Source organism: Mercenaria mercenaria, chromosome 4 (genome assembly GCF_021730395.1).
Source record: "Mercenaria mercenaria strain notata chromosome 4, MADL_Memer_1, whole genome shotgun sequence".
Classification (NCBI taxonomy): Eukaryota; Metazoa; Mollusca; class Bivalvia; order Venerida; family Veneridae; genus Mercenaria; species Mercenaria mercenaria.
In genome coordinates, this window is record NC_069364.1 from 89,861 (window position 1) to 117,556 (window position 27,696).

A 27,696-nucleotide genomic window follows, 5' to 3' on the forward strand; every position below is an offset into this window, starting at 1 on the left:
TAACCTAGATTTTACAGAGACAAACATTCTGACATTGACACTGTCACTTTCTGCTGAAATGGCCAAGGTAGTGAGTTGTTATACTCACCTCTCATCATCACAAAAAACAAACTTATACGGCTTTCTTTTCCCATACCATCTCCATTCAAGTACACCTAAAAAAATAATAGTCCTTTTAATAAAGAAATTTCATCACACTCAATAACATGTCTGAAGCCTGTAAAAACTGTTTGTAAATTTTTAATACAATGAGATGTCAAAACTCAAAATATTTTACCTGAGCACACATCTTGTATCCATATCTGTGTGTGTAGAATGGCTGACAATACAAAGACAGTGTCCTCTCTTGTACTGCATCTTGCTTCCTCCTTGTGTAGTCACTCAACTTCCACATCAATGTACCATCATAACTTGCTGTTTCAAGGATCTGAAATCTCAGGTCAAGCTCTGCCATCTGAACATCTATCTGTGCAAACTGACTGCCATGCATGTCCATGAGAAGCTTCAACTCAGAGGCTGCAACATCATACAGGTAGAACTTTCAGATGAATGTTAGAACAAGGCCATCGGTAACATGGATGGATGCTCCCTAAAATTACTGTAGCATAAAGGGCTTTTCAGTCAGGGAGGTTGTGTTAAGGAGAAATGTGATCAGCAAGAGTTGTGGTTCTTTAACACTGCACTCCCTCTCACTGATCTCTATGAATATTTTGAGTATCAAGTCAATACCTTAAATATTATTGGAGGTATGCCCCGACAAGATTTTCAAAAAATGGAAATAATTCAACAAGAGGGTCATGATGACACTATATCGCTCACCTGTTAAACTTGGCCTTGGAATCATTAAGATAAACATTCTGACCTAGTTTCATAAAGATAGGGTCATAAATAAAGCCTCTACAGTGTTAACAAGCTTTTCCTTTGATTTGAGTGGTGACCGAGTTTTTAACCCTACATGACCCAGTTTCAAAATTGGCCTAGGAATCATCAAGATAAACATTCTTATATAAATATGGCCTCTAGAGTGTTAACAAGCTTTTCCTTTGATTTGAGCCGGTGACCTAGTTTTTGGCCCCACATGACCCAGTTTCGAACTTCTCCTAGGAATCATCAAGATAAACATTCTGACCAAGTTTCATGAAGATAGGATCATAAATGTGGCCTAAAGAGTGTTAACAAGCTTTTCCTTTGATTTGAGCGGGTGAACTAGTTTTTGTTCCTAGATGACCCAGTTTTGAAATTGGCATAGGAATCATCAAGATAAACATTCTGACCAAGTTTCATGAAGATAGGGTCAAAAATGTGGCCTATAGGGTGTTAACAAGCTTTTCCTTTGATTTGACCTGGTGACCTAGTTTTTGATCCCATATGACCCAGTTTCGAATTTGGCCTAGAGATCATCAAAATAAACTGTGCAAGTTTGTATCAAATCAAAGCATAAATGAAACCTCTATATGGCTGAAAGGGCCAAGATAGAAAATGTTGGGCAGTAACTCTAAAACCCATGAAGGAATCTAGCCATTTTTGAAAGGAACCAAGATCTTATTGTGACTTAAGTTGTGTGTAAGTGTGGTTAAAATCGAATGTAAAATGTCACTTCTGTTGTGTTCACAAGGTAAATATTAACAAATTTTGGCTCTTTCTGGGGGCAATCAGGGGTCGTAACTCCAGAACATATGATTGGATCTGAAGGATTCATCATGGAATCCAAGATCTATTGTTGTTAAAATATTTTGCAAGTATCAATCAAACCATAAATATGAAGCCTCTATATAGCTGCAAAAACCAAAATAGCAAATTTTGGCCCTTTAAGGGGCCATAACTCTGGAACCCATGATGGGATCTGGCTAGACTTCGAAAGGAACCGAGATAGTATGCCAACACCAATTGTGTGCAAGTTTGATTCCTTGTCACTGCACTTCCTCTCAATGAGCTCTATCAATGAACAAGTGAATGAAGAATTGCCATGCAATAAAAAGTCCCCTACTGGAAGGCACCTAATTTTCTCTACTACAGTATAACATAATGAACTGATATCTGTCAATGATGTATAAACAATATTGTACTACACTCGAAAGCCGTTATAACGCGGTATGCTCTTGGCTCCCAAATTTTCAGGGGGTAAGAAAAAAAAACGAGTCTGCGGATGTTATTTAATTTGATCATAACCAGCGTAAAAACTACATGTACCTGTGTACATTAACACCTTTGCCATGACAACTGTGACAAAAATTCAATAATTGTCTGCTAGCTTACTTGTTTGCGTGTCGCCTTTGTTAAAGTTTGAATACATGTAGACATGTGACAATTAAGCAATCATTACCGTGTCAAAATGAGATTGTTTGCATAACAAGCGTGTAACATTGGTCAGTCAACTATCTAACCATTTAAGTTTGCACCAATTAAGCAGATGACATGAACATTTGAGTGAATAAAAAATCAAACAACAGGCCCAGTTTTGTAAGTAAATGCAGCCGTTTTTCGTAATCCTCACATTCAGTACATCGGAATTAACGAAACGACGGTGATTTAACAATCTTATTTTATCCATTTTCTACATGAATTCAAAATTATTTTTCAAGACTGTCCCCGATATCTCCCTTTTAGTTACATAAACCCCCATTGCAATTGTGTTGCACATGAAATTTTCACGACTGCGTGCTTCTCACACAGCGTTATATGTTTACTTCCGGTATACACAATTCCAACTTTCTTTTAGAATCAGGACGTAATTAGAAGCTGACATAGCATTATAATTCTTTTAATGTATTTTTCAGTAGCATTTAAGGTAAATAAATGTCCCGTTTATACGATTAGAATTTCTTATGTAACATAGAACAGCGTTCAAAAATATGTCTAATACATTACCGGTGGGTGGGGTATTGCCTATACCGCTGATACGGCCAACCCACGCTAGATCCGCGGGTCTCGAACCTTGGACCCCGACGACAGCGTTATAAAGGGGTCCCAGTGTATATATACAATCGCTTGGATTAAAATTTGCGTATACAAAAACCTACAGTTGTTTCCTAACATCTATAAATATAAACAAGAGTGCCAGAATGTCACAATATACCTCGTCGTAGCAATTTTTTTTATTTTCATATGGAATTTTTTTGGCCAATTATAAAAAAAGTAATATAAGTTATTTATAGTAACAACAAAGGGAAGTTAATACTAAAAATTTCTATATAATATAAGTCCACACAAAACTCTTTACCAGGTAGAGATAGGTCAAAGTACACCTAAAAATTGGATGTAACATGCATGTTGTACCACAGAAAAGTGGTCTCGATTTTTCCCTACGGCCAGTAATAAAAAAGTTACAATATAAGCTATTTAATGCATGAAGAAGAAATGCTCCGGACAAAGTCATTCTTGAATTTGACCTTTGACCTCTGTGACCTCAACCTTATACCTTGGGACCTGGTTCTTGCGCAATCTGTCTCATGGTGGTGAACATTTGTGCTAAGCAGGGACTACCTTAGCCTGGAAAATTAGGGAGAAGCAAGAGAAATAGGGAGAAGTTTTGAAATTTAGGGAGAAGTTTGGCAAACGCGAGACAAGCACTAAATAACAATGACATTGTTTATTCAGTTTCATTTTTAGTATTATCTGTTTATGACATATAAATGAAAACAGTGCAATGTTTCAACAGTACAGTACATATTTGCACTGTTTTTACAGTAAAATGTTTGACAACTTGATACAACACATGTTTCCACATACAACCAGTACTTTATATTTCTTGGATTTCTTCCTTCCCAGGGCAGCTTTTTCAATGAACCTATTCAATGTGGCATTGTTACATATGTGAGCATTTAGAGTTTAAAACTTGTACATGTACTTCCTTTAATTTGTATTGTTCAGTAGATAAAGACTTAAAAATCACGGCAATATTTTTTAAAACAACGTATTCTGACATCAAAAGTCCAATAATTGGTTAAATGTATTACCTCCCTTTTATGCATATCAAAATGAACTAAAAGAGTCGTCTGCTATTTTTATCAAACAACAAAAATAGTTTGTCAACGGCATTATATTTAACTTTATATGTTTTTAATGAAAGAAATACAGACCGAGAAATAAAGATAAAGTAGAATGTGTCTGTAGGACACAGGGTGTGCCCCCCACTGGTACATTTGTCACAAATAAGGGGAAATCATTCAAATGTTTGCAGTCTTAATGGGGTATAGCCTCAAAAAAAATAATTATGAAATGGATTTATTATTCTATACCATATACTTTTTGAGCTATGAGCATCACAAACAAAAAATCCACTATTTTGGCTATTTCAAGGGCCATAACTGTAATAAAACACTAAAATTCTTAAGAAGAATGCCAAGTGTGCAAGGTCACATAATGATAAAGACTCAAACAAGGCAGTCTGAAAGACAGCTAAATCCCCCGCCACTGCTATGGATAGTGAAAGGGTAAACCTTTGATTTTAGCTGTGACCTTGACCTTGAACTGACATGGCTGACTCATGAATTCTGCACAATGTCTTGAAGAGGTGATCATTTGACCAAAGTTTCATGAAAATCCTTCAAGGGATTTAGGAGATACAGGGCTGAAACCTTTGACCTTCAGTTGTGACCTTGACCTTGAGTTGACATGGCTGTCTCATGGGTTCTTGATGAGGTGATCATTTGACCCAAGTTTGATGAAAATCCTTCAAGGGGTTAAGGAGATACAGAATGGACACCAAATGGAAGGCTCAAACCTTCGACCCTTAGTTGTGACCTTGACCTTGAGCTGGCATGGCTGACTCATAATTTCTGCACTTCGGTCTGATGAGGTAATCATTTGACCCAAGTTTTATAAAATTCCTTCAAGGGGTTTAGGAGATATAGAGCGGACACGAAATGGAAGGCTCAAACCTTTGACCTTCAGTTGTGACCTTGACCTTGAGCCGACATGGCTGACTCATAAGTTCTGCACATCGCCTTGATGAGGTGATCGTTTGACCCAAGTTTGATGAAAATCCTTCAAGGGGTTTAAGAGATATAGAGCGGACACAAAATGGAAGGCTCAAACCTTTGACCTTGAGTTGTGACCTTGACCTTGAGCCAGCATGACTGACTCATGGGTTCTGCACATCATCTTGATGAGGTGATCATTTGACACAAGTTTTATAAAATTCCTTCAAGGGGTTTAAGAGATATAGAGCGGACACAAAATGGAAGGCTCAAACCTTTGACCTTGAGTTGTGACCTTGACCTTGAGCCGGCATGGCCGACTCATGGGTTCTGCACATCGTCTTGATAAGGTGATCATTTGACCCAAGTTTTATAAAATTCCTTGAAGGGGTTTAGGAGATATAGAGCGGACACAAAATGGCAGGCTCAAACCTTTGACCTCGAGTTGTGACCTTGACCTTGAACCGACAAGGCTGACTCATGGGTTCTGCACATCGTCTTGATGAGGTGATCATTTGACCCACGTTTCATGAAAATCTTTCAAGGGGTTTAGGAGATATGGACCGGACAAGAATTTGTTACAGACGGAAGGACGGACGGACGCAGACCATTCCTATAATCCCTCCGCCACGGCGGGGGATTAACAAGGTTTCATTAATTTACATTAAATACTTTTTGAGTGAGGCACATAATTAGCTGAAAATGTACATTTTTTTACTATTTCAGGGGCCATAACTCTGGAAATAGGGGGCGGACCCAGATAAAAAAATAGGAGGTGCGCAAGTTCATATCATGATAAAGATTCATGCAAGGTTTCATCAATTTATATCAAATACTTTTTGAGCTAGGCGTGTCACAAGGTGAAAATGTGCATTTTTGACTATTTCAGGGGCCATAACTCTAGAAATAAGGGGCGGACCCAGATGAAAAATAGGAGGTGCGCAAGTTCATATCATGATTAAGACTCATGCAAGGTTTCATGAATCTATATCAAATACTTTTTGAGCTAGGCGTGTCACAAGGTGAAAATGTGCATTTTTTACTATTTCAGGGGCCATAACTCTAAAAATAGGGGGCGGAGCCAGACCAAAAATAGGAGGTGCGCAAGTTCATACCATGATAAAGACTCATGCAAGGTTTCATCAATTTATATCAAATACTTTTTGAGCTAGGCGTGTCACAAGGTGAAAATGTGCATTTTTGACTATTTCAGGGGCCCTAACTCTAGAAATAGGGGGCGGACCCAGATGAAAAATAGGAGGTGCGCAAGTTCATATCATGATTAAGACTCATGCAAGGTTTCATGAATCTATATCAAATACTTTTTGAGCTAGGCGTGTCACAAGGTGAAAATGTGCATTTTTGACTATTTCAGGGGCCATAACTCTAAAATCAGGGGGCGGAACCAGACGAAAAAATAGAAGGTGCGCAAGTTCATATCATGATAAAGACTCATGCAAGGTTTCATTAATTTATATCAAATACTTTTTGAGCTAGGCATGTCACGAACTTCGGATGGACGGACGGACAAGAGCAAATCTATATGCCCCCACCACTCATTGGGGGGCACAACAAGAACTGTCACTATTTGTGAAAAATGCCCCCGAAGCTTGTCCAAGAATGCTACAGTTGTCTGCGCAAATAAATCACACATGGTTTCGTGACTTTGACCTTGACCCGGGTCATAAGCGTGGCACATCTTCTCAATATGGTTAACATTTGTGTCAAATTATTTTCAAATCCCTTGATAAATAGCAGAGTTATGGACTAGACAAGAAACACCTTTGATTTCTAAGTGTGACCTTGACCTTGGAGCTAGGGGTCTGGGTCTTGCGCATGACATGTAATCTGAATATAGAGAACATTTTTGCCAAGTAATTTTAAAATCCCTTCATCAATGGCAGAGTTATGGACCGGATAAGAAACAGACCATGTTAACCTTTAACCTCTAAGTGTGACCTTGAGCTTAAAGCTAGGGGTCTGGGTCCTGCGCAGGACACGTTGTCTCGTGGTAAACACTTATGCCAAGTTAGTTCAAAATCCCTTCATGGATGGCAGAGTTACGAAACGGACACAAAACAGACCCTATTAACCTATGACCTCTAAGTGTGACCTTGACCTTGGAACTAGGGGTCAGGGTCTTGCGCCACATGACACGTCGTCTCATTATGGTGGCAGAGTTACAGCCCAGACAAGAATTTATACGGATGCACGGACGGACAGTGCGATTTTAATATGCCCACCATTGGGGGCATAAAAATGGTTAGTAAGCAGATCCCGATGGAGAAATAAACGTCGGGAGTAACGGGTAGTCTTGACTGTGTTCTAGATCTATACCCTTTTGAAACGATTTTTTTCCGAAACCATGATTACTGGATAAGACATCTTCTAATTTAGTAATTAAGTACTGAGTTGGCGACTGAGTCGGAACCAGGGCGTTTTGACTCGAGAAAATCAAGAAAAACTGGTATTTGACCCGCACAAAAAAGCCCTGTGCGTCGGCTTGACCCGAGGGAATTTTCTTTGATGCGTCTCGAGTTCGAAAGTTCTGCCCATTGTCAATCAAAGTCGTGGTGAATTCAATATTGTTTGCCGCCACAAGCGTAAGTATGGCAGTAGGCCGGAGCATCATATATTAATTAGCTACTGACAGGTGTCAATCACGCCACGCACTGACTGACACGTAATTAAGTACTGTGTTTCATTAAGAAATTCCGAAGTTATCACTGTTTTACGAACTTTTCGGGCTCTCTGATCTCCGATTTCGATCAACTTCAATTATTACTCTTTTATCATGGTTTACTGCAATCACATTAACTGCAAACAATTTGCAGCTAATTCAGCAGCATCAACCTGAAATCTAGTGATCATCTTTTGTTGTCATGGACATGTTTCGCTGCACATGCCTCCCGGTGCCATTCCGTGTATTGCATTTTGTGTTTACAGACTTTACATAACCAAGACGTATAATCTCAGCACACTTTATTGCCGATTATGTTTTCCTTTCATCCAAATTTAGGGCGACTTGAACTTCGCTTTTCTTGGCGAAGTGAAATATTTTAAGGCGAAGTTATCGCTAAACTTCGCCCAAAACGCAGTCCCTGGCCAAGTTACATCAATTTATTCAAAATCCCTACATGCATGAAGAAATGCTCCAGACAAAGTCATTCTTGAATTCGACCTCTAAGTGTGACCTTGACCTTAGATCCAGGGACCTGGTTCTTGCGTACGACACTCCGTCTCATAGTGGTGAACATTTGTGCCAAGTAATATTAAAATCCCTTTAAGGATTGTTGAGTTACAGACTGGACAGGAAAAAAGCCCTTTTTGCCTTTGACTTTCAAGTGTGACCTTGACCTTTCAGCTAAGGGCCAGGGGTTTGCACATGACACATTGTCTAATCCAGGGGGATATTTGTGCCAACTGATATTTAAATCCTGTTTTGCATGACAAAGTTATCGACTAGACAGGAAAATAATCCTATTGACCTTTGATCTCCAAGTGTGACCTTGACCTTTAAGCTAGGGTTCTGTGTGTTGTGCAAGACATATCGTCTCATCATGGGGAACATTTATGCCAAGTACTATTGTAATCCCTTGATGGATGACAGAGTTTTGGATCGGACACGAAACAGACCCTGTTCATGCCATGTCAACATTTGACCGGCAAGTGTGACTTGACCTTTGAGCTATGGGTCTGAAAGTTTTGCATGACACATCGTCTTATTATGAGGTACATTTGTGCCAAGTAATATTAAAATCTCTTCAACGATGGCAGAGTTGTGGACCGGACAGGAAAAAAAACGTGTTCACTTTTGACCTCCAATTGTGACCTTGACCTTTGAGCTAGGGGGCCAGGTTTTGCACATGACACGTCGACTCATCATGGGGAACATTTGTGCCTAGTAATATTAAATTTGCTTGATGAATGACAGTTACAGACAAGACACTAAACGGACCCTGTTCATGCCATGTTAACATTTGACTGCTAAGTGTGACCTTGACCTTTGAGCTAGAGGTCTGAAAGTTGTGCATGACACATCGTCTTATTATGAGGTACATTTGTGCCAAGTTATATTACAATAGCTGTCACAGGAGACAGCGCACTCGACTATTTCATGCTGGATAGTGAAATTGGGCACATCTGAGGAAGCTGGAGCTGTCACTGGAGTGTTTGATGACTCCAATGGTGGATGAAGATATTGCAAAATAGCTCGAGTCTGTGTCAAAACTATTAAGTAATAAGAGAGATAAAAGATAAAGTGTATCAAAACACTAAATAAGTATAATTCTAAGCAAAAAGGGGGCATAATTCATAAAATATTGGTGCAGGAGTTATGCACCTTGTGTCAAATGATGTTGGTGATGATGTTGAACAACAACTTCCAAGTCTGAATCAAATCCCTGACTACTGTAACCTTCTAATCTATTCATAACTTTATCATGACATCATGGGTTCTAACTGACAAATCAAAGAGCTGCATTTTCGAGTACCTGCCAGTTTCCACTTGGGTATAACGAAAAAAAACAACAAGAACATATATCAAACAGGGAATGCCATGTTCCAACAAGAGTGCCAGAATGTCACAATATACGCCCGTCACAGCAAATTTCTTTACATTAGCACCTGTATTTGCAAATGGAATTTTAATTTTCTAGTTGTTTACAATGTTTTTTTTTTTAGAAATTATTGTAATTCTTTTATTTTTCTAAGTCCACAAAAAAAATCATTACCAGGTTAAGATACCTTAAAATACACCCAAAATTTGAAAGTAACATCAATGTTGTACCACACAAAAGTGGTCTTGGTTTTTCCCTACGGTCAATTATAAACAAGAGGACCACGATGGTCCTGAATCGCTCACCTGTTCCCACATGACCCAGTTTTGAGTATGACGTCGTTTCTTCTATTATTTGACATAGTAACCTAGTTTTTGAGCTCATGTGACCAAGTTTTGAACTTGACCTAGATATCATCAAGATAAAAATTCTGACCAATTTTCATGAAGATCCATTTAAAAATATGGCCTCTAGAGAGGTCACAAGGTTTTTCTATTATTTGACCTATTGACCTAGTTTTTGAAGGTACGTGACTCTGTTTTGAACTTGACCTAGATATCATCAAGGTGAACATTCTCACTAATTTTCATGAAGATCTCATGAAAAATATGGCCTCTATAGAGGTCACAAGGTTTTTCTATTTTTATACCTACTGGCCTAGTTTTTGACTGCAGGTGACAAAGTTTCAAAAATGACCTAGATATCATCAAGGTGAACATTCAGACCAATTTACATGAAGATCCATTAAAAAATATGGCCTCTAGAGAGGTCAAAAGATTTTTCTAATTTTAGACCTACTGACCTAGTTTTTGACCGCAGTTGACCCAGTTTCAAACTTGACCTAAATATCATCAAGATGAACATTCAGACCAACTTTCATACAGATCCCATGAAAAGTATGGCTTCTAGAGAGGTCACAAGGTTTTTTTTATTATTTGACCTACTGACCTAGTTTTTGATGGCACGTGACCCAGTTTCGAACTTGACCTAGATATCATCAAAGTGACCATTCTGACCAATTTTCATGAAGATCCATTCAAGGGTATGGCCTCTAGAGAGGTCACAAGGTTTTTCTATTTTAAGACCTACTGACCTAGTTTTTGACCGCAGTTGACCCAGTTTCAAACTTGACCTATATATTATCGAGATAAACATTCAGACCAACTTTCATACAGATCCCATGAAAAATATGGCCTCTAGAGAGGTCACAAGGTTTTTCTATTATTTGACCTACTGACCTAATTTTTGAAGGCATGTGACCCACTTTCGAACTTGACCTAGATATCATCAAGATGAACATTCTGATTAATTTTTATGAAGATCCATTCACAAGTATGGCCTCTAGAGAGGTCACAAGGTTTTTCTATTTTTAGATCTACTGACCTAGTTTTTGATCGCAAGTGACCCAGTTTCGAACTTGACCTAGATATCATCAAGATGAACATTCAGACCAATTTTCATACGGATCCCATGAAAAATATAGCCTTTAGAGAGGTCACAAGGTTTTTCTATTATTTGACCTACTGACCTAGTTTTTGAAGGCACGTGACCCAGTTTCGAACTTGACCTAGATATCATCAAGGTGAACATTTTGACCAATTTTCATGAAGATCCATTCAAGGGTATGGCCTCTAGAGAGGTCACAAGGTTTTTCTATTTTAAGACCTACTGACCTAGTTTTTGATCGCAGTTGCCCCAGTTTCAAACTTGACCTATATATCATCGAGATAAACATTCAGACCAACTTCCATACAGATCCCATGAAAAATATGGCCTCTAGAGAGGTCACAAGGTTTTTCTATTATTTGACCTACTGACCTACTTTTTGAAGGCACGTGACCCAGTTTCGAACTTGACCTAGATATCATCAAGATGAACATTCTGATTAATTTTTATGAAGATCCATTCACAAGTATGGCCTCTAGAGAGGTCACAAGGTTTTTCTATTATTTGACCTACTGACCTAGTTTTTGAGCTCATGTGACCCAGTTTCGAACTTGACCTAGATATCATGAAGGTGAACATTCTCACCAATTTTCATGAAGATCTTTTGAAAAATATGGCCTCTAGAGAGGTCACAAGGTTTTTCTATTTTTAGACATACTGACCTAGTTTTTGACCGCACGTGACCCAGTTTCGAACCTGACCTAGATATCATCAAGGTGAACATTCTGACCAATTTTCATAAAGACCCCATGAAAAATGTGACCTCTAGAGTGGTCACAAGCAAAAGTTTACGCACAAACGGATGCACGCACGCACGGACGCTGCACGATCACAAAAGCTCACCTTGTCACTTTGTGACAGGTGAGCTAAAAAGTTACAATGTAAGTTTTTATAGTAACAACTAAGGGAAGTTAATCTTTAAAGAGAAAAAAAAAAAAAATTACAAGTCCACACAAAAATCCTTATCAGGTAGAGATAGCTCAAAATACACCTCAGAATTGGATGTAACATGCATGTTGTACTACAGAAAAGTGGTCTCGATTTTTCCCTACGACTTGTAATGAAAAAGTTACAATATAAGGTATTTATAGTAACAGCAAAGGGAAGTAATTCAAAAGGGACCAGTGCATGACACTCCGTCTCAAGATGGTGTACAATTGTGCCAAGTTACATCAAAATCCCTCCATGCATGAAGTAGAAATGCTCCGGACAAAGTCATTCTTGTACCTGACCTTTGGCCTCTAAGTGTGACCTTGACCTTAGACCTAGGGTCCTGGTTCCTGCGCATGACACTCCGTCTCATGATGGTGAACAACTGTGCCAAGTTGTATCAAAATCCCTCAATGCATGAAGAAGAAATGCTCCGGACAAAGTTTTCATTCTTTTATCTTTGACCTCTAAGTGTGACCTTGACCTTACCCCTAGGGACCTGGTTCTTGCTGATGACACTCCGTCTCATGATGGTGAACAATTGTGCCAAGCTACATCAAAGTCCTTTCATGCATGAAGAAGATATGCTCCGGACAAAGTTTTCATTCTTGTATCCTTTGACCTCTAAGTGTGACCTTGACCTTAGACCTAGGGACCTGGTTCTTGCGCATGACACTCCCTCTCATTATGGTGAACAACTGTGCCAAGCTACATCAAAATCCTTCCATGCATGAAGAAGATATGCTCCGGACAAAGTCATTCTTGAATTTTTCATTCTTGTATCCTTTGGCCTCTGAGTGTGAGCTTGACCTTAGACCTAGGGACCTGGTTTTTGCGCATGACACTCCGTCTCATGATGATGAACAATTGTGCCAATTTTCATCAAAATCCCTCCATGCATGAAGAAGATATGCTCCGGACAAAGTCATTCTTGAATTTGACCTTTGACCTCTAAGTGTGACCTTGACCTTAGACCTAGGGACCTGGTTCTTGCGCATGACACTCTGTCTCATGATGGTGAACAACTGTGCCAAGTTTCATCAAAATCCCTCCATGCATGTAGAAGATATGCTCCGGACAAGGTCTGTGGACGCCGCCCGCCCGCCCGCCAGGGGCGTTCCCATAATACATCCCGTTTTTCAAACAGGCGTATAAAAAGAAAGCCTCCGCAAAACGAAACCCATAGCACGCTGTGACGCAGACATGCACACTACAAACACACTCACACACGCATACAAAGCAAACACACGAGGACAAATAAAGGAACACAGCGGGGCACCGCCTTGGAACGGTCAGTGGCAAAAACACCACTGGGGAGATTATTTACAATCAACATAGTGAATTTAGAAATACGTATCACACTATTTTAGAAATCAAGTTAAGATTTTTCACTGCACATGCCCCATATGATGCTACAAACAACAAAACTTTGAAGTTTCACTGCAATATTATATGGATTTATTTCAAGTTTGAGATTTTACACAAGGAGTCTATGATAAAGTCTGAGTAAAATGAAAGTGAAATATCAGTATCATTCCGCAATATTTTGGACATGTTAAAATTATGAATATCTATGTTTTTAATCTTAGTAATTGTAGTTCTTTTTAACTTTTCACCTAATGAGTTTGCTCATCTTTTAACAGTCTGTCCCAGACAAGCGCCTCCCAGTTATAATCAGAACTGATTGTTGGGCAGTACTAGGCTACACAGATAGGTGGAGAACGGATCCGTAATAAGATAAGATTTATTTTGAGTCGGCAAGACAATTAAAAGTAACACAAGAGCCATGTTACACATGGCTAATCCCCCCGCCGGGCATATTATAATTGAAGGCTAAAGTTCATGGCAAGTTAGTGTCTGAAAGTATTAATTTTGGGGAAAGCTTTGAAGAACCGTTTAGTTGCGATCCGCATCAGGGGTTTTAAAGATGTGGAAGAAAGAATAAGTCAGTAGTGAGGTGGTTTACTGCTAAATTTTATTAATTTTCATGAACAGTATAGCTATGATGTTTTTCTATATGGCTACTGTAAAAAGAAGGAATGGAAAGCTAACAGGGAACAAGAGTGCCAGAATGTCACAATAATGCCCATCGCAGCAAATTTCTTTACTCTAGCAGCTGTATTTGCAAATGGAATGTTAATTTTGTGGTTGTTTAGTAATCATTGTAAGTCTTTTGTTTTTTTAAGTCCACAAAAAACTCCTTACCAGGTAGAGATACCTTATATATAATAAAATACACCTAAAATTGGAGAGTAACATCTATGTTGTACCACAGAAATGTGGTCTTGTTTTTTCCCTACGGTCAATTATAACAAGAGGACCACGATGGTCCTGAATCGCTCACCTCTTCCCACATGATCCAGTTTTGAGTATGACGTCGTTTTTTCTATTATTTGACATAGTGACCTAGTTTTTGAGCTCATGTGACCCAGTTTTGAAATTGACCTAGATATTATCAAGATAAAAATTCTGACCAATTTTCATGAAGATCCATTGAAAAATATGGTCTCTAGAGAGGTCACAAGGTTTTTCTATTATTTGACCTATTGACCTAGTTTTTTAAGGCACGTGACCCAGTTTCAAACTTGACCTAGATATCATCAAGGTGAACATTCTGACCAATTTTCATGCAGATCCATTCAAGGGTATGGCCTCTAGAGAGGTCACAAGGTTTTTCTATTTCAAGACCTACTGACCTAGTTTTTGATCGCAGTTGACCCAGTTTCAAACTTGACCTAGATATCATCAAGATAAACATTCAGACCAACTTTCATACAGATCCCATGAAAAATATGGCCTCTAGAGAGGTCACAACGTTTTTTCATTATTTGACCTACTGACCTACTTTTTGAAGGCACGTGACCCACTTTCGAACTTGACCTAGATATCATCAAGATGAACATTCTGACCAATTTTTATGGAGATCCATTCACAAGTATGGCCTCTAGAGAGGTCACAAGGTTTTTCTATTTTTAGACCTACTGACCTAGTTTTTGACCGCACATGACCCTGTTTCGAACTTGACCTAGATATCATCAAGATAGACATTCAGACCAACTTTCATGAAGATCCATTGAAAAATATGGCCTTTAGAGAGGTCACAAGGTTTTTCTATTATTTGAACTACTGACCTAGTTTTTGATGGCACGTGACCCACTTTCAAACTTGACCTAGATATCATCAAGATGAACATTCAGACCAACTTTCATACAGATTCCATGGAAAATATGGCCTCTAGAGAGGTCACAAGGTTTTCCTATTATTTGACCTACTGACCTAGTTTTAGATGGCACGTGACCCACTTTCGAACTGACTTAGATATCATCAAGGTGAACATTCTGACCAATTCTCATGAAGATTTCATGAAATATATGGCCTCTAGAGAGGTCACAATGTTTTTCTATTTTTAGACCTACTGACCTAGTTTTTGACCGCACGTGACCCAGTTTCAAACTTGACCTAGATATCATCAAGATGAACGTTCAGACCAACTTTCATACAGATCCCATGAAAAATATGGCCTTTACAGAGGTCACAAGGTTTTTCTATTATTTGACCTACTGACCTAGTTTTTGATGGCACGTGACCCAGTTTCAAACTTGACCTAGATATCATCAAGGTGAATGTTCTGACCAATTTTCATGAAGATCTTGTGAAATATATGGCCACTCGAAAGGTCACAAGGTTTTTCTATTTTTAGACCTACTGACCTAGTTTTTGACCGCACGTGACCCAGTTTCGAACTTGACCTAGATAGCATCAAGATGAACATTCAGACCAACTTTCATACAGATCCCATGAAAAATATGGCCTTTAGAGAGGTCACAAAGTTTTTCAATTATTTGACCTACTGACCTAGTTTTTGATGGCACGTGACCCAGTTTCGAACTTGACCTACATATCATCAAGGTGACCGTTCTGACTAATTTTCATGAAGATCTTGTGAAATATATGGCCTCTAGAGAGGTCACAAGGTTTTTCTATTTTTAGACCTACTGACCTAGTTTTTGAAGGCACGTGATCCAGTTTCGAACTTGACCTAGATATCATCAAGGTGAACATTCTGAGCAATTTTCATGAAGATCCATTGAAAATTATGGCCTCTAGAGAGGTCACAAGGTTTTTCTATTTTTAGACCTACTGACCTAGTTTTTGAAGGCACGTGACCCAGTTTCGAACTTGACCTAGAATTTACCAAGATGAACATTCTGACCCGCTTTCATAAAGATCCCATGAAAAATGTGACCTCTAGAGATGTCACAAGGAAAAGTTTACGCACGGACGGACGACGGACACTGCGCGATCACAAAAGCTCACCTTGTCACTTCATGACAGGTGAGCTAAAAATGTTACAATATAAGTTAATTATAGTAACAACTAAGGGAAGTTAATCTTAAAAAAAAAAAAAAAAGAAAAAAAAAATGCAAGTCCACACAAAAATCTTTATCAGGTAGAGATTGGTCAAAATACACCTCAAAATTGGATATAACATGCATGTTGTACTACAGAAAAGTGGTCTCGATTTTTCCCTACGACTAGTAATGAAAAAGTTACAATAAAAGCTATTTAAAGTAACAACAAAGGGAAGTAATTCTAAAGAAGGGAACTGCGCATGACACTTCGTCTCATGATGGTGTATAATTGTGCCAAGTTACATTAAAATCCCTCCATGCATGAAGAAGAAATGCTTCAGACAAAGTCATTCTTGTATCTGACCTTTGGCCTCTAAGTGTGACCTTGACCTTAAACCTAGTGACCTGAATCTTGCGCATGACTCTCCGTCTCGTGGTGGTGAACATCTGTGCCAAGTTATATCAAAATCCCTCTATGCATGAAGAAGAAATGCTCCTGACAAGGTTTTCATTCTTGTATCCTTTGACCTCTAAGTGTGACCTTGACCTTAGAGCTAGGGACCTGGTTCTTACGCATGACATTCCGCCTTGTGGTGGTAAACATTTGTGCCAATCCCTCCATGCATGAAGAAGATATGCTACGGACAAATTTTTTTAAGAAAATTTGATAAAGCGGAATAACTCAAAAAATAGGCAAGGTAGAGTTATTGTTCTTGCACAATGCACTTCCTCCCAATGTGTTCTATCAGTGTATGAAGTTTGAAGAAAATCCCTCCAGTACTTTTGGGGTTATGCTCCGGACAAAATGTTTTAAGAAAATATGATAAAGGGGAATAACTCAAAAAATAGGCAAGGTAGAGTTATTGTTCTTGCACACTGCACTTCCTCCCAATGTGTTCTATCAGTGTATGAAGTTTGAAGAAAATCCCTCTAGTACTTTTGGGGTTATGCTCTGGACAAAATGTTTTAAGAAAATATGATAAAGGGGAATAACTAAAAAAATAGGCAAGGTAGAGTTATTGTTCTTGCACATTGCACCTCCTTCCAATGTGTTCTATCAGTGTATGAAGTTTGAAGAAAATCCCTCCAGTACTTTTGGAGTTATGCTCCAGACAAAGATCGTTGCGGACACACGGACGGACGGAGGCACGGACGGAGAGCATTTCTAATATCCCCTTCGCCTTTGGCGGGGGGATAAATAAGCTCTGATGAGCTTTTTTAACCGACTATATAACAAGTGTATGTTAACAAAAGTAAATAAGCTACAAGTAAGAAAAGATAATTTACAACATAAAATCTATGAGAAACATGCTAATCCTACCAACTTTGGTTTAAAACTGCTTAAAAGATGAATTAGTTACAAGCTGACCAGGAATATGGGGCAAAGGTGCCATAGTTAAAGAAGAGGGCCATGATGGCCCTGTATCGCTCACCTGAGTACCATTGCTCAAAATGATATGATAAAGTTTTGACATAGAGCACATAGGCATACACATTAAATATCATAAGGATAAACATTTTCTTGTAACAGTCCCTTTTGACCTAGTCAGGGTCGATTTCCATACCAAGTTTGAGGGTCCTAGGCTCAAATGCTGCATTTTTGTACTAACATGACTATTCCTTACCCTGGAAGACTTAAATAACATTTAAAACCAATCTCATTAGACGCTGCTGAGATATATTCGTTTACATAAAATAAAGGGAGGTAATTCATCATAAATTCAGTCAAAAGTTATCTACCCTGATTGTCCAAGTCCATCTGATGGCACAAATGACATTTCAAATCAGTATCTTCATTGGTTACTCAGATACACCCATTTTAATTTGAAACAAAGGAAGGTAATTTGACATTAAATCAGTCCATAGCTATCTACCCTGATTGCCTCAGTCCAACTAAAGACAATAATGAAATTTCAAATGAGTTCTATAAATATTTACCGAGATAAATCCATTTTTATTAAAATCAGGGGAGGTAATCATGCATTGGTATATGCATGTAGAAGATACAGAGTACAAGCCTATACAACAATATATTAGTAAAGTATTGATAAATGCTCAATCAAGAGATATCTAATATGACTATTTCTTACCATGGAAGACATAAATAACGTTTCAAACCAATCTCATAAGATGCTGCTAAGGTGTATTGATTTAGATAAAAAATAAAGGGAGGTAATTTGTCATAAATTCAGTCAATATGTATCTTCACTGATTGTCCAAGTCCATCTGTTGACATAAATGAAATTTCAGATCAGTATCTTCATTAGTTACGGAGATACAATCAGGGGAGGTAATCAGATATAAAATAACTCTGGAACCTACAAATCATGTACGATTGGATCTGACAGATTTGTCATGGAATCCAAGATTTATTGTTGTTGAAGATATTTTGGAAGTTTGTATCAAATCCAACAATAAATGAAGTCTCTATATGGCTGCAAAAGCCAAAATAGCAAATTTTGGACCTTTAAGGGGCCATAACTCTGGAACCCATGATGGAATCTGGCCAGTTCAAGAAAGGAACCAAGATCTTGTGCTGATACAAGTTGTGTGCAAGTTTGGTTAAAATCAAATCATAAATGAAGCTGCTATTGTGCAGACAAGGTCAAAATAGCTAATTTTGGCCCTTTCAGGGCCATCACTCTGGAACCCATAACGGAATCTGGCCAGTTCAAGAAAGGAACCAAGATCTTATGGTGATACAAGTTGTATGCAAGTTTGGTTAAAATAAAATCATAAATGAAGCTGCTATTGTGCAGACAAGTTCAAAATAGCTAATTCTGGCCCTTTCAGGGGCCATAACTCTGGAACCCATTATGGAATCTGGCCAGTTCAAAAAGGAACCAAGATCTTATGGTAATACAAGTTGTGTGCAAGTTTGGTAAAAATCAAATCATAAATAAAGCTGCTATTGTGCAGACAAGGTCAAAATAGCTAATTTTGGCCCTTTCAGGGGCCATAACTCTGGAACCTATAATGGGATCTGGCCAGTTCAAGAAAGGAACCGAGATCTTATGGTGATACAAGTTGTGTGCAAGTTTGGTTAAAATAAAATCATAAATGAAACCACTATCGTGCAGACAAGTAATTGTTGACGCACGGACGGACTGACGACGGACGAAGAGTGATCACAAAAGCTCACCTTGTCACTATGTGACAGGTGAGCTAAAAATATCTTAAAAAATCAAAATATCACTCAAATCAGATTTGAAAATGACCTGATTAGCATCTTTTTCACAGAGTAACTCAATAATCATTAAATGAATAGCAAAGAAATACAGATTTGAATTATGGTTAAAAGTAACTTGGTTTAATTAAAAATTAACATATAAACATGACATAAGCTCTATCATTAGATTTTCCAACAGATATACAGGGTTGCAAGCAACAAAGTACTTCACATTCAAGTTAATTGGTACACAGACACATGTTATATTGGTTCTATCAAAGGGATGTAATCACAATAATCACAAAAATTGAACACAACATGAACTAAAGCAAAATACAACATCTAAATGCAAACAAAAGCAGGACTTAATTACACACAAACATTTAGCTAAGGCAAATTCTTGAAGACAAAATCAAACTACCTACTGTAAATACAATAGCAGTAAGCAGACTTACAAAGGCAAAATGAAACTCAACGCTTTAATATAAAGCAACAGAACAAAAAGATAAAATGAAAAGGAACAAAAGCAAACTTAAGCTTGAGAATAAACTATGCCAAGCATGCACTTAACTTTATGCTGTGTCTGTGTTATGAACCCGCCCCCCTCCCCCACCCAGAGCAGGAGGAACATTTACAAACTGTGCCATATTCCATAACTGAATAAGATTTTTAAATTGGCTAAAGTTAGTACATATCTAAAATCATCTGGGAGAGAGTTCCACAACACAGGAGCAGCATATCTGTAGGAGTGCTTACCATAAGTTGCAGAGTTAACTGTAGGTACCTGTAAAATATTAGAATATCAAAAGGTTATTGAAGAATTTCTTTTTACAACTAAATCAGATAGAACCACAGGGGCAAGACCATTTAGGATTTTGAATGTTTCAATAGCCATTGTATGCATTCTTCTTATATGTAAGGAAGGCAATTTAACTTTAAGAAATAAATTTATCAGAATAAGATGATAAATAGTCACCGTAAACAAATCTCAGTGCCCTTTCTTGCAGTTTTTCCATTTTCTTAGTACTATTATCAGAGCAAAAATGCCAAGCCATTGGACAAAAATTAAAATTTGATAAGATAAAAGTGCGGAAAACAGTCAATTTGTTGAGCTTATTTAATTTTTTACCTATTCTTTTATGGATGTTTAATTGTTTTCCAGCTTTCTTGCAAATGTTACCAATGTGGCTCTCAATTTTTAGTTTATAGTCAATATCTACACCTAGGAGTTTAACAGTATCTTCACAGGTTATACTGCTATTGCCAATTTGGAAAACAGGATCTTTAAGGAAGGATTTCTTGCAAACTGCTATAGCTTGGAATTTGTCTGGATTAGCTTGCATTTTGTTCATTCTAAACCAGTCAACAAGAGGGCCAAGATGGCCCTACGTCGCTCACCTGAGAAACACACCATAACAGTGAAAACATGTATGACCTAGTGATTTCATGGAAAACAAGAGTGCCAGAATGTCACAATATACGCCCGTCACAGCAAATTTCTTTACTCTACTAAGTCTCTAGCACCTGTATTTGCAAATGGAATTTTAATTTTGTGGTTGTTTAGTAATCATTGTAAGTCTTTTATTTTTCTAAGTCCACAAAAAAACTCCTTACCAGGTAGAGATACCTTAAAATACGCCTAAAATTTGAAAGTAACATCTATGTTGTACCACAGAAAAATAGTCTTGTTTTTTACCTACAGTCAATTATAAAAAAAGTTACAATATAAGTTATTTATAGTAACAACTAAGTGAAGGTTAAAAAAAAAAATCCAAAAAAAATCCAAAAAAAAATTGTAAGTCCACACAAAAATCTTTACCAGGTAGAGATTGGTCAAAATACACCTCATAATTGGATGTAGCATGCATTGTTGTACTACAGAAAAGTGGTCTCGATTTTTCCCTACGACTGGTAATGAAAAAGTTACAATATAAGCTATTTATAGTAACAACAAAGGGAAGTAATTCTAAAAAGGGAACTGCGCATGACACTTTGTCTCATGATGGTGTATAATTGTGCCAAGTTACATCAAAATCCCTCCATGCATGAAGAAGAAATGCTTCGGACAAAGTCATTCTTGTATCTGACCTTTGGCCTCTAAGTGTGACCTTGACCTTAGACCTAGGGACCTGGTTCTTGCGCATGACACTCCGTCTCGTGGTGGTGAACATTTGTGCCAAGTTATATCAAAATCCCTCTATGCATGAAGAAGAAATGCTCCGGACAAGGTTTTCATTCTTGTATCCTTTGACCTCTGTGACCTTGACCTTAGACCTAGGGACCTGGTTCTTGCGCATGACACTCCGCCTCGTGGTGGTGAACATTTGTGCCAATTTATATCAAAATCCCTCCATGCATGAAGAAGATATGCTCCGGACAAAGTTTTCTTTCTTGTGTCCTTTGACCTCTAAGTGTGACCTTGACCTTAGATATAGGGACCTGGTTCTTGCGCATGACACTCCGTCTCATGATGATGAACAACTGTGCCAACTTTCATCAAAATCCCTCAATGCATGAAGAAGATATGCTCCGGACAAAGTCATTCTTGAATTTGACCTTTGACCTCTAAGTGTGACTTTGACCTTAGACCTAGGGACCTGGTTCTTGCGCATGACACTCCGTCTCATGATGGTGAACAACTGTGCCAAGTTTCATCAAAATCCCTCCATGCATGTAGAAGATATGCTCCGGACAAAGCCAGGGGCGTTCCCATAATACGTCCCGTTTTTCAAACGGGCGTATAAAAGTATTCTGGCCAATTATCATTAAAATTGGAGCAAAAACAAGTATTTTCTTTGATTTGACCTAGTGACCTACTTTTTGACCCCAGATGACTAGATTTCATCAAGGCTATCATTCTGACCAAATTTCATGAAGATCAGTTGAAAAATACAGCCTCTATCACATACACAAGGTTTTCCTTTGACTAGTGACCTACTTTTTGACCCTAGATGATCCATATTTAAACTTGACCTAGATATCATCAAAGCAATCATTCTGACCAAATTTCTTTGATTTAACCTAGTGACCTACTTTTTGACTACAGATGACCAATATTCAAATTCTACCTAGATTTCATCAAGGCAATCATGCTGACTTACTTTCAGGAAGATCAATTGAAAAACAAGAGGACCATGATGGTCCTGAATCGCTCACCTGTTCCCACATGACCCAGTTTTGAGTATGACGTCGTTTCTTCTATTATTTGACATAGTAACCTAGTTTTTGAGCTCATGTGACCCAGTTTTGAACTTGACCTAGATATCATCAAGATAAAAAATCTGACCAATTTTCATGAAGATCCATTGAAAAATATGGCCTCTAGAGAGGCCACAAGGTTTTTCTATTATTTGACCTATTGACCTAGTTTTCAAAGGTACGAGACCCTGTTTTGAACTTGATCTAAATATCATCAAGGTGAACATTCTCACTAATTTTCATGAAGATCTCATGAAAAATATGGCCTCCAGAGAGGTCACAAGGTTTTTCTATTTTTATACCTACTGGCCTAGTTTTTGACGGCACGTGACCCAGTTTCGAAACTGACCTAGATATCATCAAGGTGAATATTCAGACCAATTTACATCAAGATCCATTGAAAAATATGGCCTCTAGAGAGGTCAAAAGATTTTTCTAATTTTAGACCTACTGACCTAGTTTTTGACCGCAGTTGACCCAGTTTCAAACTTGACCTAGATATCATCAAGATGAACATTCAGACCAACTTTCATACAGATCCCATGAAAAATATGGCCTCTAGAGAGGTCACAAGGTTTTTTTTTATTATTTCACCTACTGACCTAGTTTTTTAAGGCACGTGACCCAGTTTCAAAACTGACCTAGATATCATCAAGGTGAACATTCTGACCAATTTTCATGGAGATCCATTCAAGGGTATGGCCTCTAGAGAGGTCACAAGGTTTTTCTATTTTAAGACCTCCTGGCCTAGTTTTTGACCGCAGTTGACCCAGTTTCAAACTTGACCTATATATCATCGAGATAAACATTCACACCAACTTTCATACAGATCCCATGAAAAATATGGCCTCTAGAGAGGTCACAAGGTTTTTCTATTATTTGACCTACTGACCTACATTTTGATGGCACGTGACCCACTTTCGAACTTGACCTAGATATCATCAAGATGAATATTCTGTTTAATTTTTATGAAGATCCATTCATAAGTATGGCCTCTAGAGAGGTCACAAGGTTTTTCTATTTTTAGACCTACTGACCTAGTTTTTGACCACACGTGACCCAGTTTCGAACTTGGCCTAGATATCATCAGGATGAACATTCAGACCAACTTTCATACAGATCCGATGAAAAATATGGCCTTTAGAGAGGTCACAAGGTTTTTCTATTATTTGACCTACTGATCTAGTTTTTGAAGGCACGTGACCCAGTTTCAAACCTGACCTAGATATCATCAAGGTGAACATTCTGACCAATTTTCATAAAGACCCCATGAAAAATGTGACCTCTAGAGTGGTCACAAGCAAAAGTTTACGCACGGACGGACGCACGCAAAGATATGGACCGGACACGCCCATCAATGCACTATCATGAAATATGACCTTTAACGTCTAAGTGTGACCTTGACCTTTGAGCTACGGACCTGGGTCTTGCGCGCGACACGTCGTCTTACTGTGGTACACATTCATGCCAAGTTATTTGAAAATCCATCCATCGATGACAAAGATATGGACCGGACACGAATGCACTATCATGAAAAATGACCTTTAACGTCTAAGTGTGACCTTGACCTTTGAGCTACGGACCTGGGTCTTGCGCGTGACACGTCGTCTTACTGTGGTTCACATTCATGCCAAGTTATTTGAAAATCCATCCATCGATGACAAAGATATGGACCGGACACGAAAAATGCGGACAGACTGACAGACCGACAGACGGTTCAAAAACTATATGCCTCCCTTCGGGGGCATAAAAATACAGCCTCTATCGCATACACAAGGGTTTTCTTTGATTTGACCTAGTGACCTACTTTTTGACCCCAGATGACCCATATTCGAACTTGACCTAGATTTCATCAAGGCAATCATTCTGACTTAACTTCATGAAGATCAATTGAAAAATATAGCCTCTATCGCATACACAAAGTTTTTCTTTGATTTGACCTAATGACCTCCTTTTTGACCCCAGATGACCCATATTCGAAACTGACCTAGATTTAATCAAGGCAATCATTCTGACCAAAATTCATGAAGATTATTTGAAAAATACAACCTCTATTGCATACATAAGCTTTTTCTTTGATTTGACCTAGTGACCTAGTTTTTTACCCCAGATGACCCATTTTCACCTTTTGCCTAGATTTTATCAAGATAATCATTCTGACCAAAATTCATAAGATTAATTTGAAAAATACAGCCTCTATCGCATACACAAGGTTTTTCTTTGATTTGACCTAGTGACCTAGTTTTTGACCCCAGATGACCTATTTTCGAACATGGCCTAGATTTCATCAAGGTAATCATTCTGACCAAAATTCATGAAGATTATTTGAAAAAATACAGCCTCTATTGTATACACAAGGTTTTTCTTTGATTTGACCTAGTGACCTACTTTTTTAATCCCAGATGACCCATTTTCGAACTCGGCCTAGATTTCATCAAGGTTATCATTCTGACCAAAATTCATGAAGATTAATTGAAAAATACTGCCTCTATCGCATACACAAGGTTTTTCTTTAATTTGACCTAGTGACCTAGTTTTTGAACCCAGATGACCCATTTTCGAACTCGGCCTACAATTCATCAAGGTGATCATTCTGACAAAATTTCACTAAGATCAGTTGAAAAATACAGCCTTTATCGCATACACAAGCTAAATGTTGAGAAACAGACGACAGACGCCGGACATCGAGTGATCACAAAAACTCACCTGAGCATTGCTCATTGCTCAGGTGAGCAATGCTCAGGTGAGCTAAAAATATCATTTATAAAAACTTTAAATAGAAGGGGACCAAGGATGGAGTCTTGTGGTACCCCTTTGCTTATACTTGCCCATGAACTAACAATATTCCCAATTTTAATTTGCTGCTTAAGATTTGAGAGGTAAGACTGAAGAAGGTTTGAGGCCGGCTCTGATAATCCATATTCAGTTAATTTTGATAATAAAATTTCGTGGGGCAAACAGCCGAAAGCTTTTGAAAGATCCATTAGAACTGCTGCAACGTATTCATTATTATCAAGAGCCTGTCTCCAATCCTGCAGCAGTCTTAAAAGTGTTGTTTGGCATCCATAACCTTTTTTCTGAAGGCACAAAGGAAATTATCAACAAGAGCTGTCTCCATAGGATGACACATGCCCCCGATGGCACTTTGAATGAATAGTTATGGCCGATGTTAGAGTTTAGGACCTTTGACCTACGGATCTGGGTCTTGCGCGCGACACGTTGTCTTACTGTGCCACACATTCATGTATAGTTATTTTAAAATCCATGCATGAATGACATAGATATGGACCGGACATGCTCATCATTGCACTATCATGAAATATGACCTTTAACGTCTAAGTGTGACCTTGACTTTTCAGCTACGGACCTGGGTCTTGCGCGCGACATGTCTTACTGTGGTACACATTCATGCCCAGTAATTTTAAAATCCGTGCATGAATGACAAAGATATGGACCGGACACGCCCATCAATGCACTATCATGAAATATGACCTTTAACGTCTAAGTGTGACCTTGACCTTTGAGCTACAGACCTGGGTCTTGCGTGCGACACGTCGTCTTACTGTGCCACACATTTATGCTTAGTTACTTGAAAATCCATCCACGGATGACAAATATATGGACCTGACACGCCCATCAATGCACTATCATGAAAAATGACCTTTAACGTCTAAGTGTGACTTTGACCTTTGAGCTACGGACCTGGGTCTTGCGCGCGACATGTCGTCTTACTGTGGTACACATTCATGCCAAGTTATTTGAAAATTTATCCATGGATGACAAAGATATGGACTGGACACGAAAATTGCGGACAGACCGACAGACGGTTCAAAAACTATATGCCTCCCTTCGGAGGCATAAAAATATGTTCAAAATAGACAGGGAGCTGTTCAGATAATACTTTTTCAAAAATCTTTGATTGGATAGGTAAAATACTTACTGGTCTATAGTTAGTTTTGAGTACAGCATCATTTTTCTTAAATGAAGGAGTGACCTGGGCCTGTTTTACTTTGTCTGGGAAAGAGCTAGTGAAGATAGAAAAAATTACAAAATTTGTGATAGGCTCCACAAGGGCTTGTTTGCAAAATTTTAACAACTTAACAGAAATTTTATCAGCACCAGTAGCTTTTTTACTGTTAAATTTGTCTATAATTTTGGCAACTTTGGTTTGACTGGTATGCTCAAAATTAAAGCTATCTGGTTTAAATTTTCTTTCTTTGATTTTGTTTATACTTGGATAATTTTTCGGGTCAAATACATAATCCTTACCAATATCTTCAGCCACATTTGCAAAAAAGTCATTAAAAAATTCTGAAACTTCCAAATTATCTTAAACTATTTTTTCATTTTCATTCAAAAATATTTTGGGCTTTTCAGACAAGCATTTTTAAGACATAATTATATATATGGTCTGATTGTGCTCCAAAAGTCAGCAGATTTGCTACCACCTATACATCTCTCTTGAAAATAATTATTAACAGATTGTCTTTTATTTAGTTATTTTTCAGCCGTTGAATGATAAAATGTTTAAAACGATGAAATAAAACTGCAGTTTAAAATAATATAGCTTTTAAAGTCAATTTCTGAAGAAATAACGATGGGATGTTTACAGTTATCACGTTTCCGTAATTCCAGATTTTGCAGCCATTGCAATAACACCACTTCTTTAACTTTTACGGGGCACTGGTGATTTTTCAAGGGAGCTCTACCTTTTAGGTAGCACCTAATTTCATATTAATAACATACATTTTACCAACAAACTTACAATATTAGATACCGTTCCGTACAAAATCAGCCGCCTAATAGCCCTAACATATTCCCACCAAGTGTCCCGATTGGTTGTTATTGCCGGGACATGCGCAGAAGACCGATATATTGACCCGATATTGGGCGGAGAAGATATACAAGAAACAAGAAATTGGCAAGTTATTTATAGATGTCGGAAATTCCCATATTTTGCTCATCTGTACGTTCCATTTTTATATCTAGAGGTTGTTTAGGATAATAATTTCGATGACGTAATGGATAATAATTTGAATTTTTACGACAACGATTGCGACAATCATTTAAATCACTATTTGTCAGAATAAATAATAAGTATTAACAAATTATCGATGGTTTAA

At 38.0% G+C, this 27,696-nt stretch overlaps 1 protein-coding gene across 1 annotated transcript; it reads right to left on the bottom strand.

Moving 5' to 3' along the window:
- Positions 1-6: 6 nt before the first annotated feature.
- On the bottom strand, positions 7-27,457 carry LOC123550824 (TNF receptor-associated factor 3-like). The gene is made up of 4 exons (XM_053540063.1): positions 27,339-27,457; positions 20,132-20,159; positions 278-516; positions 7-155 (listed from the first exon to the last, which is right to left on the bottom strand). Exons 3-4 carry the CDS (start codon positions 494-496, stop codon positions 12-14), a joined length of 363 nt encoding a protein of 120 aa, XP_053396038.1. The 5' UTR covers positions 497-516; positions 20,132-20,159; positions 27,339-27,457; the 3' UTR covers positions 7-11.
- Positions 27,458-27,696: the final 239 nt, after the last annotated feature.